Source organism: Trichomycterus rosablanca, chromosome 17, assembly GCF_030014385.1.
Source record: "Trichomycterus rosablanca isolate fTriRos1 chromosome 17, fTriRos1.hap1, whole genome shotgun sequence".
In the NCBI taxonomy this organism is placed as follows: domain Eukaryota; kingdom Metazoa; phylum Chordata; class Actinopteri; order Siluriformes; family Trichomycteridae; genus Trichomycterus; species Trichomycterus rosablanca.
The window spans coordinates 1540314-1552500 of record NC_086004.1 but is presented as its reverse complement, the minus strand read 5'-3'; the positions used below and the strand labels follow the sequence as shown (position 1 = coordinate 1552500).

The 12187-nt window shown below is 44.6% G+C and overlaps 1 protein-coding gene across 1 annotated transcript in view; it reads left to right on the top strand.

The window, feature by feature from the left end:
* Positions 1-12187, top strand: part of insrb (insulin receptor b) — a 73782-nt gene that overhangs the window by 51672 nt on the left and 9923 nt on the right. Inside the window, exons 3-16 of the mRNA XM_063012874.1 lie at positions 230-551; positions 2625-2764; positions 3494-3638; positions 4479-4693; positions 4780-4906; positions 5554-5804; positions 6200-6361; positions 6664-6862; positions 9415-9695; positions 9808-9956; positions 10833-10989; positions 11233-11326; positions 11421-11488; positions 11585-11814. Coding sequence (XP_062868944.1) covers positions 230-551; positions 2625-2764; positions 3494-3638; positions 4479-4693; positions 4780-4906; positions 5554-5804; positions 6200-6361; positions 6664-6862; positions 9415-9695; positions 9808-9956; positions 10833-10989; positions 11233-11326; positions 11421-11488; positions 11585-11814 — 2540 coding nt within the window. The remainder of the gene's footprint in view (positions 1-229; positions 552-2624; positions 2765-3493; positions 3639-4478; positions 4694-4779; positions 4907-5553; positions 5805-6199; positions 6362-6663; positions 6863-9414; positions 9696-9807; positions 9957-10832; positions 10990-11232; positions 11327-11420; positions 11489-11584; positions 11815-12187) is intronic.

Below are 12187 nucleotides of genomic sequence, written 5' to 3'. Positions count from 1 at the left end.
GAATCAAAATGCCCATCATTGTTAAAATGAGTCAATTGCACAAGTGAATCAAAATGCCTGTCACATTTAAAATGAGTCGAATCGCAGAAGTGAATCGAAATGCCCATCAGTTTTAAAATGTGTGTTTATTATCGTGATCATGATTTATTTTTAGCGTATTTCTGGGCGTGACCCTCTGGACTATAACGATGTTGTGTTTTTGTGTTTTTGTTTCCTCTTCCGTTCTCAGTTTGCCCGACGACGTGTAAACATCGCTCCTGCACCTCGGCCAATCAGTGCTGCCACGAGGAGTGCCTGGGCGGCTGCTCCGAGCCGGGCGCCGCCGAAGCTTGCGTGGCCTGTCGGCACTATCTACACGGCGATTCCTGTGTGGAGCGATGCCCCGCCGGGTACTACACCTATAAAGGGTGGCGCTGCGTCTCCTTCCAGTTCTGTCAGGATCTTCACAACCAGTGCAAGCAGAACAAGACCAAAGACTGCCACGAGTACGTCATCCACGAAGGAGCCTGCATCAAGGAATGTCCTTCAGGATATACCATCACTGACTCCACGTGAGTACCACCGCACCACTTATTACTGCCTAATTCAACTGGTGCCCCACCCACTCCTCATAAAAAACACCGGGGGTGGCATGGAGGTCTTAGCGCTCCTGTTACACTTCTGTGAAAGTAATTGCCCCTTGACTGCCCTTAAACCATTCATTCATTCATTCACTGTCTTTTTTACCACTGTTTTATCCTGATCAGGGTCACAGCGGGTCCACACTCTCACACTTTCTATGGCAATTTCTATGAGCTCCGTGTGTTTGGACTTGTGGGAGGAAACCGAAACACCCGGAGGAAACCCATACAGACACAAGGCGAACATGCAGACTCCACACTGAAAGGACCCTGGTCGCTGGGCCGGGGAATCGAACCCAGGCCCTTCTTGCTGTAAGGAGACGGGACTACCCACTGTGCAACATGCACCATCATTTCAGGTCAAATTTAAAAATCACCGGAGGGCGCTCGGGTGGTGCAGAGGTAAAGCACGCTAGCCCACGAGGGCCGAGATCTTAAGCTTGTGGGTTCGAATCTCACCTACACAGGCAATGATTGGCTCATGACAATTCCTAATAACTGCTGCAGTTACGACCTCTGCTGGCTGATCGGTGGCACTGCACAAAGTGACTCTCCGTGCACGATACGGATCTCCGTATGAACCCACCTGGTGCAGGTGAAAAGAAGCGTTCGGTACTGCACACGTGTCAGAGGGGGCGTGTGTTAGTCACGATCCTCCTCGGTCAGTAGTGGTTTCTTTGCTTCTTTATCCATTTTTAAAAGTAATTAACAGTCATTTTACTTTTAAATACAGATCAGATGCACGTCTGTAAATGCGACGGTCCAAACCGCTGATCTCACTGCAGGTTCACGTCTGTAAGGCTGCAGGTTTGACTGGATTGATTCGATTTCTCTATCAGGAGCTCGGTCGGAAATTGGCTTAATGTGCTTGTTTTTCAGTTGCACTCATCTCCACACACACACACACACACACACACACACACCACACCACACACACTCCTCACTGAACGTTTTACTTGTTTACTTTGTTTTTACCCTTCAAGATGTTTTTGAAAAGCAAAGGTTGCTGTATTTTACAGACTGGAGCTGGATTCTGTTTTGCAGGGTCTCCATGCGGCCCCTCATGTTCCCTACATGCTAATCATGTGACCTCGGCTATAAGGGAACTACAGATGGTCGAATCCCTTCATTCGGGGTGTTACTCGGCCGCGATCTTTGAGCGCTCCTTCGCTTCCGTTTTCCTTTGTTTTTTTTCACTCTTCCCATTGTTTCTCCCAATCTAGTCATATCCAATTCCCCTCTACTTCTTATTTGCTTGTACTTTGGTGAATCAACGCGTGAGGTCGGTCTCGTGCATGGAGAGTCATGCACTGATCTCCACGTTCCTCCACTTCTGTCCAGGCGCCTTGGGCTACTAACCAGGGTCCTGACACAGCCACCCCCTTTTTAGTCCCATCTTTATCCACACAGCAGACTTTAGTGGCCAATTAAGTCTGCTGCATTGTCTGCACTGCCGATTGTGCCTGCTAGGGGGCGCCCAGGAGACTGGTAGCAGAGCTGTGATATGCGGGATGTCTCCGGGACTCATCTGAGATTCGAAATCCAGTGGTTGCTTGGACTCATCCAGGCAACTGTGCAAGTGCAGGGGCTCACATGGAGCTTAGCGTGTCTCTCTGTACATGTTACGGCTCTGTGTGGGAACCCAAAGCTGGCAGGTGATAAGAAGCGGCGGCATACAGACTGGCAGACGCACCTGCTTGAGGGCGACCAGCTGCCTAGTTCCAGCTGAGAAGAGCTGAGATTCTAACTTGGGGAGTTCAGAATCCCAGCGCTGGTGTGCTAGCTGCGCCACCTAGGTGCCCCTTAAATGCCCCGCGACTTAATGGCATGATGGCATGATCACCAGGTGCAAATTATATCACGCGACGCATTGTATAAAATTTGTTTAAATACTTTTTATTAATCTCATACAGCATGTTTTTATTATTTCTTTATTTTGAGGAACCATGTTAACCATTTCATCAGTCTGACCCTCTCCACACGTCTGTATTTGGTGTCTTTCAGGCTGAACTGCACCCCCTGCACCGGTCGTTGCCCCAAACTGTGCGTGGGCATGAAGTTTATCGACTCGGTGACGGCGGCTCAGGCTCTGCGCGGCTGCACCGTCCTCAACGGCAGCCTGGTCATCAAGATCCGCGGCGGCAGTGAGTATCACGGATCACACACACACATCGCTGTGTTTATATACACAATGTGAGCAAAAATATCTGGACGCCGCACTACAAGCTGTGTGTGCATCACGTTTCATAACCATGGATATTAGGAAAACGTAACTGTGGGAATTTGGGCTCTGCCCTCACGCTCTCCACTGATTAATGTTGTGGAAAAGACGGGTTTTGTCAACTTTGATGAGCGAAATGAGGGACGAATGCTTTAAAACTTGTCATTTCATGTACTATTGTTAGCTTGAATAAGTAAGTCATCATGTGGTCGTTGGTTCAAGGCCCACCACTGCCAGATTGCTACTGTTGGGGCCCCTCAATTGCATTTTTCTGCATTTAGCAGGTCTTTTTATCCAAAGCAAGTTACAGTATACAGTGGAGGGTTGAGGGCCTTACTTAAGGGCCCAACAGTGGCAACCTGGCAGTGACTGGATTTGAACCAGCAGCCTTGTGATTACGAGTCCAGTACCTCAACCACTAGGCTACAACTGGCCTGCATCTATTGCTGGGATTATAGTTGATCACGTTCGCCGTACACCTTCCTGCTCTCCGGGAGACTCCGTCTGGCAGGTGAAAAGAAGCAGTCAGCAATAGTTTGCGTGTTTAGCGCTGGTTGTCCGCAGCTCTCTTGGGGAAACGACACAAAACAGTCGAAGGTTGTAAATGATTTAGGTTATTTATACACGAGCATCCGATTCCTGTTTTGCTCAGATAACATAGCGGCGGAGCTGGAGGCCAACCTGGGTCAGCTGGAGGAGATCACGGGTTATCTGACCATCCGCCGCGCCTACGCCCTGGTCTCGCTGTCCTTCCTGCGAAAGCTACGCGTCATCCGCGGAGAGACGCAAGACGTCGGGTGAGAGACAAATCAGATTTTATACTGACCATAAATCAGGTTTTGCTACACGCTGTATGTTCAAAAGTTTTGGGACGGCCTTTATCATTCTTAAATTTGTGTGATAAATCAATTATATAAAGCCGCTTCTACAGTCGAAGACGTTATAAATTATCTTATACACGATCAGCCATAACATTAAAACCACCTCCTTGTTTCTACACTTACTGTCCATTTTATCAGCTCCACTTACCATATAGAAGCACTTTGTAGTTCTACAATTACTGACTGCAGTCCATCTGTTTCTCTGCATGCTTTGTCACCCCCTTTCATGCTGTTCTTCAATGGTCAGGACCCCCACAGAGCAGGTATTATTTAGGTGGTGGATGATTCTCACCACTGCAGTGACACTGACATGGTGGTGGTGTGTTAGTGTGTGTTGTGCTGGTATTAATGAATTAGACACAGCAGCGCTGCTGGAGTTTTTAAACACCTCACTGTCACTGCTGGACTGAGAATAGTCCACCAACCAAAAATATCCAGCCAACAGTGCCCTGTGGGCAGCGTCCTGTGACCACTGATGAAGGTCTAGAAGATGACCGACTCGAACAGCAGCAATAGATGAGCGATCGTCTCTGACGTTACATCTACAAGGTGGACCAACGAGTGTGTAATAGAGCGCTGCTGTGCCGTCCCAATAGCATATAATTTTCTTTATATCACTGATTTATTACACCTGTTAGTGACTGTTGTAGCTGAAACACATGAATTCAGTCATTAGAATGGGCGTCCCAATAATTTAGTTCATCTATGTTGTTATATCTGCAGTAATTGATTTATCTGGACGTGTTGTGTCTGTAGGAACTACTCGTTTTATGCTCTGGATAACCAGAACCTGCGGCAGCTCTGGGACTGGTCCAAACACGACCTGAAAATCCTGCAGGGTCGCATGTTTTTTCACTACAATGCCAAACTCTGCCTGTTGGAAATCCGCAAAATGGAAGAAGTGACGGGCACCAAGGCTCGGCAGGTCAAGAACGACATCGCCCTGCGTACCAACGGAGACCAGGCTTCCTGTACGCTCGCGTTCCGAAACACACCAGTATTCAGTAACGTCTGTTCTGTAAAATCTTCGTTAATTTCAGCGCTTATTTTGTCTCAGGTGAAAACCAACGCCTGAATTTTACTGAAATCCGAACCATGTCCAAGAAGATCATTATCATGTGGGAGCCGTTCTGGCCGAAGGATTTCCGAGACTTGCTGGGCTTCATGGTGCTCTATAAGGAAGCGTGAGTAGCACACATTGTGGCATGGGGTGTTGTGGGGCATGGTGGGGTGAGGTGGGGGTGTTATACACCTGTCCTGCAACCAGGTTGAAATGTTTTATGCACGTCTATGTGAAAAATGTGAAAAATGAGTGAGTGAGCGAATGAGTGGGTGAATAAGTAAGAGAAAGAGTGAGTGACTTATTGGGTTGGTTGAGTGAGTGAGTGAGTGAGTTATTGGGTGGGTGGGTTATTGAGTGAGCGAGTTATTGTGTTGGTGAGTGAGTGAGAGGAAGAGTGAGTGAGTTATTGGGAGGGTCAGTGAGTGGCTGAGTGAGTGAGAGAAAGATTGAGTTATTGTGTGGGTGAGTGAGTGAGTAAGTGAGTAAATGAATGAATGAGAGAGGGTGGCGAGTGTGAATGGATGAGCGAGTGAGTAGATGGATGAGTGAGTGGATGAGTGAGTGGATGAGAGTGAGAATGAATGAGTGAGAGTGTGCTTCTACCTCACTGTTCCTCTGTAACACCACCTTGAACGTCTGAGGTTCTGAACCGTCGTTCCGGTTCCAGTTCCTCTCGTCTCTCTGGTCTCCAGGCTGTATAAGAAGGTCTGAGGTTCTGAACCGTAGTTCCGGTTCTCTGACGGTTCCTCTTGTCTCTCTGGTCTCCAGACCGTATCAGAACGTGACTGAGTTCGACGGTCAGGACGCCTGTGGTTCTAACAGCTGGGTGATCACAGACGTGGAGCCTCCTCAGAGAGCCACAGACGGGAAGAAGCAGTCGGACCCCGGCTGCCTCCTCATGCCGCTCAAACCCTGGACTCAGTACGCCATCATGGTGAAGACGCAGCTCTCCGTTTCGGACGAGCACCAGGTCTACGGCGCCAAGAGCGAGATCATCTACGTCCGAACCAACGCCAGCCGTCAGTACATCCAACCTCCTCATTATCGTTTTACCATTTTATTACAATTCAGAAAGTTTTGGGACGTCTTTACTAAATACACAAGTGTAAAAGTGTGCACTATATGGTCAAAAGTATGTGGATGTGGTATGTTTACGGCCCTGAATGAAGGTATGGATGGATAATAAAGATCGTGGGTTCATGCCGTCTGCAGTCAACACTGGGTTTTCTTTCCATACTGTCCCAACTTTTATTGATTTGGGGTTGTAATTGATTTTATACATTTGTTTGGCCAAAATACATGATAATTAGGAATGTCCATATATATTTGGCCATACAGTGCACAGGACTGTTAAAATATTTTAGCGATGAACTTGGAGAACACACTTGACCAGGGTTTTGTACGTGTCTTCCAGGACCGTCGGTGCCTTTGGACCCGATCTCCTCCTCGAACTCATCCTCTCAGATCATCCTGAAATGGAAACCTCCCACCGAACCCAACGGCAACATCACCCACTACCGCGTCTCCTACCAAAAACACGCCAGCGAGCAGTACATGTTCGACTACTGCCAGAAAGGTACCGTCCACACCCCAGTTCATATGATAGAGGAACTAATGTTGCAGGTAACGCCCTCAATGTGTCACGCTGGTCTTAATAAGCTCTTTTCCTCCGGGTTAGTGTGGTACGCTGTGGCACAGGTACTAACCTGTAACCTAAAAGCAACTCGGAAAGAGCTTTAGATATTCTAAAAGCAATATTTCACATATCAATTTATTTAATGAAGCCGTGAATCTGATTATCGACAGATTTTTAAGCCGTTTGTAAACAAGTTCATGAAGGACGATCAAAAGTCGTGTCCTCCATGTTTCTCTCTGCAGGAATGAAGGTGCCGACTCAAACCCCCACCCGCTACAGTACAGAGAAGGAGCACAAGTGGAATCAGACGGAGGAACAGAATCAGGGCAGCACCTGCTGTACCTGCCCCAAAACCGAAGCCCAGCTGAAGAAGGAGGCAGAGGAGAGCGAGTTCCGCAAGACCTTCGAGAACTACATCCACAACATGGTCTTTGAACCAAAGTACGATCTTTTTGTATTATATCAAATACCTGGAAAATACAAAAAACAACAATGGTCCTAGGTAGAACCCAGTGGAACACTGCATTTATGTATATACTCTATATGATCAAAAGTATTTGGACACCTGACCTTGAGCTTGTCGGGACATCAAAAACAAACAGTATTAAAATAGAGTGACCTCTATGTGATCTTTTCAGCTAGAACAACAGCCACTCTTCTGAGAAGCTTCTCATAAGACTTTGGAGTATTGATTAAGAAAGACTCAGTTGATGTTCCAGTTCATTCCGAAGCTGTCGAGTGGGGCTGAGGTCAGGGTTTCTTTAAACTGAGCTTTAGTTACTTAATAAAATAATTGTGCTGCCCAGTGTGGCTCAGGGTTAACACGATATTTCTGTTTGCTTTACTAGTGGTTGGAGTAACTCATAGTGCTAATAAAGATCAATTAATTATAGAATATGATGGTTAAAGCCCTTATGTGGAAATAACTTTGAATGTTTGTCCTAATTTGGCAATATTTACACTCTTAAATCTTCTATTAATATACTTCATAAGTTAAGGATTGTTTTTAATAGCATTTGTGGTTTTACTGTGGCAACAAAGTAAAAAAGTTACATTTTACTGGTGTTAGTTTGACCATTTAATTACGCGGACAAAAACTATATTCTGTTTTCACTGTTAATAAATGTAAAGATCGGTACACACAGAGCTAACTGGGCGGTAAAGACACCTTTTTTAAAGTCCTGGATGATTAAACAAAAAGTGGAAGGTTTAAGCCCCACCAATATGTCACTGTTGGGCCCTTAAGCATGGCCCCTAACCCTCAGTTGTTTGAAATGTAAATTGCGTTGGAATAAAGCGCCTCTTAGATGCGTAAATGTAAATGGAACAAAACCCTGATTTGCTAGTAAAACATGATGTGTTGGACAGATTGTTGGTTTGGAACTGAGGTGACAGTCTGTACCGCTGCTCTCGGCTACCTGCTGCGAATTCCCACTGTGAGCTACAGTCTCCTAAATGAGGAACATGAGCCTCAGATCACGAACAATGAATCAGACAGAGAAAAATAGAGAGAGAGATCAGTCTGTTAATGTTCCAGTCTTTACTTAGCTCTCTGTTTTTCAGTTTTAGTGTTAATGCTATTAGGTGGCCTACAGCTTCCATACAAGTGAACTGTAGGTGTACAATTACTGACTGTAACTCAATTGGACAAAAGTAAGGGACCACCACAGCGACCCTGAAATGTTTACCTTGTCTGTGATGCATGGATTCTAGTTAGATAATCCATAACTAAAACCTCATGACGCCAGTCTGATCAGAATCATTCAGTACTTAATAAATACCCTGTTTTTTCACTATACAGTATATGTATCACTCAGCTGCTTCCAGTCCTGATCGCTAACTACCAGTACCAATCCTGTTAACAGTACAAACCATTAATAAAGGACCAAATGACTAATAAATATTTAATAGTCAACAATAATGAATAACAGACTTTATGGACAAAATGTGGTTACTCATGCTAATCATTAGGTTTAGGTGCTACATCTACACCCACTGCTTACAGTTGTATACATTAAATAATATAAATATATAAAAATTTGCCTTCAGTTAAATAAAAGAGTGAACAGGGGTGAACATACTAACACTAATGGTCATGTGTCCACGTACTTTTGGACATTTATTGTAGTTTATTTAGATTTGTAGTTCGTTTGTTTATAACTGTGTTGTGCTAATGATGCTAAACCGCTAGCGTATTTACGAACTCAGTGGTTCTTTGGCTCCCTCTACAGGTACAGAGAAACATAACTCGATTATTTTTAATTCTTTTTATTCGTTTTTTTAAATGATTTAATAAATAAACAACTTTAAAATGTAGCCAGGGGAAAAAAGGATATAAATAAATAAAAAAATAGAAATACAATAATTAAATAGAAAAAAAAAACAAGTTTAATAATAATAAAAATAAATAAATACAGCGGTAGCTCAGTGGTTGAGTTGTGGTACTGAACTAGTAATCAGAAGGTTGCAGGTTCAAGCCACATTACTGCCAGGTTGCCACTGTTGGGCCCCTGAGCAAGGGCCCTTAACCCTCAATTGTTCAAACTGTATTCAGTCAGAACTGTAAGTCATTTTGGATAAAAGCGCCGCAAAATGCTGAAAATGTAAATAAATACATTAATATTAATAACAAATTGCAATTGTAATTACAAAAGATATATCAAAGATTATAAGGAGACAAAGAATATATTACATAAATTTTTAATAATAATAATAATTAATTAAAATGCAAAAATATAAAACACAGCTTTCATATTACAGGAAAAAAATAAAGCTTTCACGTAATACTCCACATCTTTGATATAATAATAAAAAGAGCTCTGCTCATTTGTTCTCCACACGTATGTAGTACTTTTCCAGCAAAATAAATAAGTAAAATAAGAAATAGGTCATCTGTAAACACCAAATAACACATTTTCAAAGTAAAGTTTAAATTAAATATAAATAAAGCTCAATGATTAATCTACATTTCTTCTCTCTCCATCGCTCCTCAGACCTATGAACCGTCGGCGTCGCTCGGTGGGCGTGGCAAACTCCACCCTCTCGTCCCTCTTTACCCAGTCCCCAAATCTGCCCAATGGCTCTGCCCCTACTCTGGAACCCCCCGAGGAGAAGAGGAAAGCAGTGCTGACAGTCAGCACCAAAGAATCCATCGTCATCTCCAACCTGCATCATTTCACCAGTCACCAGATCGAGATCCAGGCCTGCAATCACCTTACAGACCTGGCGTACTGCAGTGCCCCCACCTACGTCAGTGCCCGCACCATGCCCGAGGGTAACTTTTATTGTTATTGTAACGTTACACACACACACGTCTTCAGTGCCCATTCAAATCAGATTTAATAGTTTGCTGTATAAATTAATGTATTATTTTTCTGTTTGTGTAGAAAAAGCCGACGATATTTTGGGCAGCGTGACCCATGAGATCTTCCCGGAGGAACCAGAGTTTGTGTACATCAAGTGGCAGGAGCCCAAATCTCCAAACGGCTTGATCATGCTGTACGAGGTTAATTACCATCGCCTCTCAGATAACGAGGTTAGTGCAAGAAGTATTGGGACGCCCCTTCTAATTACTGGATTTATGTGTTTCAGCCAGAACAATCACTAACAGGTGTAATAAATCAATCATATAAAGGAAATGATATGCTTCTAACTTTGCAGCAACAGTTTAGGGAAGGCCCCTTTCCTGTTCATGCATGTAAGCTCTATAAAGACATGAAGAAAAGCTCCTCAACAGCTCTGGGATGAATTGGAACACCTACATCAGTGCACAGCCGTACAAATGCTGCCATCTTTTGAATAAATAGGCACAAATTCCCATACACAGACACACTTCAAGGTGTTGTGAGATGCTAAAGATCACATAGAAGTCACTCTGTTTTAATATTGTTTGTTTTTGAAATGGGACGTCCGACAAGCTTATGGTCAGGCGGTCAAATACTCTGACACGAATGTGTCACGTCTCTTCGTACCACTGTCGGTGGGTAATACTTCAACCCAATCGTCCAGCCATAATGATTGAGTCCTTGGTAGCCTAGTGTGTACAGCTCTGTCCTATCAACCGGAAGATTGGGGGTTCAAATCCAGGCTCTGCTATGCAGCCACTGTTGGGTCCTTGAGCAAGGCCCTTAACCCTGTCTGCTCCAGGGGCGCTGTACGATGGCTGACCCTGCGCTCTGACCCCAGCTTCCAAACAAGCTGGGATATGCGAAGAAAGAATTTCATTGTACTTAACATCTGTATATGTATGTATGACAAATAAAGTATATCTTCTTATCAAAGTCCCTCGGTTCTTATGCTGATCAGATCTGAGGTGGAAATGTGGACGTTTTGGAAGTAGTTCTAATGATTTGGCTTATCAGAGTATGTACTTGTGTGTTTAATACGTTCATGATCCGTCTCTGTGTTTCAGGAGATGCATCACTGTGTGAGCAGGATCACTTACGAGAAGATCGGAGGATGTAAACTGAGAGTTGGACATCCTGGAAACTACAGCGTGAGAATCCGGGCCACTTCACTTGCAGGAAACGGTTCCTGGACCGAGCCCGTGTTCTTCTTCATGCCTGACAGTAAGATCCTGCACGGTCATTTATGTGCTTATTTATTAGGAATATTAATGAACAAAAATGATAGTTCACGCCCACACAGCTCTGGAGAAAGATATTGTATTGTAGCTGGCACAGTAGGCAGAACTTGCCATAAAGTTAGCAATAGCAAAGCCTTCCCAATTAGATAGACCACATGATTGGTCAATTTAAATGAAAAATTCGTCTCTAAACTGAATTGCTTCCCTTCATGTTCCAATTTTTCAGATTACATGAGTTTAAAGATCATCATCGGGCCGATTATTCTTCTGGTCATCCTGCTGCTGGCTGGCATTGCTGGATTTTGGGTCCTGAGGAAGAAGTATGAGCTTCTATCATCGCTGTAATTATGAATACGGTCATTAAGAGTGTTTAGTCGAAATACTGATGGGTTTTTTAATTTTCCGCTCCTCCAGACAAGCCGAGGGACCCACCGGGCCCTTAATCGCCTCATCAAATCCAGAGTACATCAGCGCCAACGATGGTGAGTGTGACTCTTAACAGATTGTGCAGATTTAAATGAGCGTCGCTGCGTTTCTAGCCTCTGTGCTTCATCGTTCCTGTGTTTGCCCGGTTGCAGTGTACGTCCCTGACGACTGGGAGGTGGCGCGGGACAAGATCAACCTCCTGCGTGAGCTGGGTCAGGGCTCCTTCGGCATGGTGTACGAGGGCATCGCCAAGGATATCGTCAAAGGAGAACCCGAAATCCGAGTGGCCGTGAAGACCGTCAACGAGTCGGCGAGCCTGCGGGAGAGGATCGAGTTCCTCAACGAGGCTTCGGTTATGAAAGCTTTCAGCTGCCATCATGTGGTGAGTGTCTGTCTGTACATGTATACCCTCACCGACCAGTTTATTAGGTACGCCCCTTATGTGTGGGCATTTATTGGCCATTTTATGAGCTACGCAATGATAAAGCGCCCCCTGGTGGTCCCCACTGAACAGGTAATGTTGGCTGATGAGTCGTTTTCAACAATGCAGTGACACTAACATGGTAACGACATGGTAGTGTGTATTGTACTGGTGGAGTATCAGGTGCAGCAGTGTTGTTGGGATCCGTACCACCTCATTTTAATGCTGAAAGGAGAAAAGTGCTTCAGTCAAAAATATAAAGCCACTGATAACAGATTACAGCAAGAAAAGCTAACAGGGATTTTTTGGCAGTATGTTTAACCAGGGTTAGAAA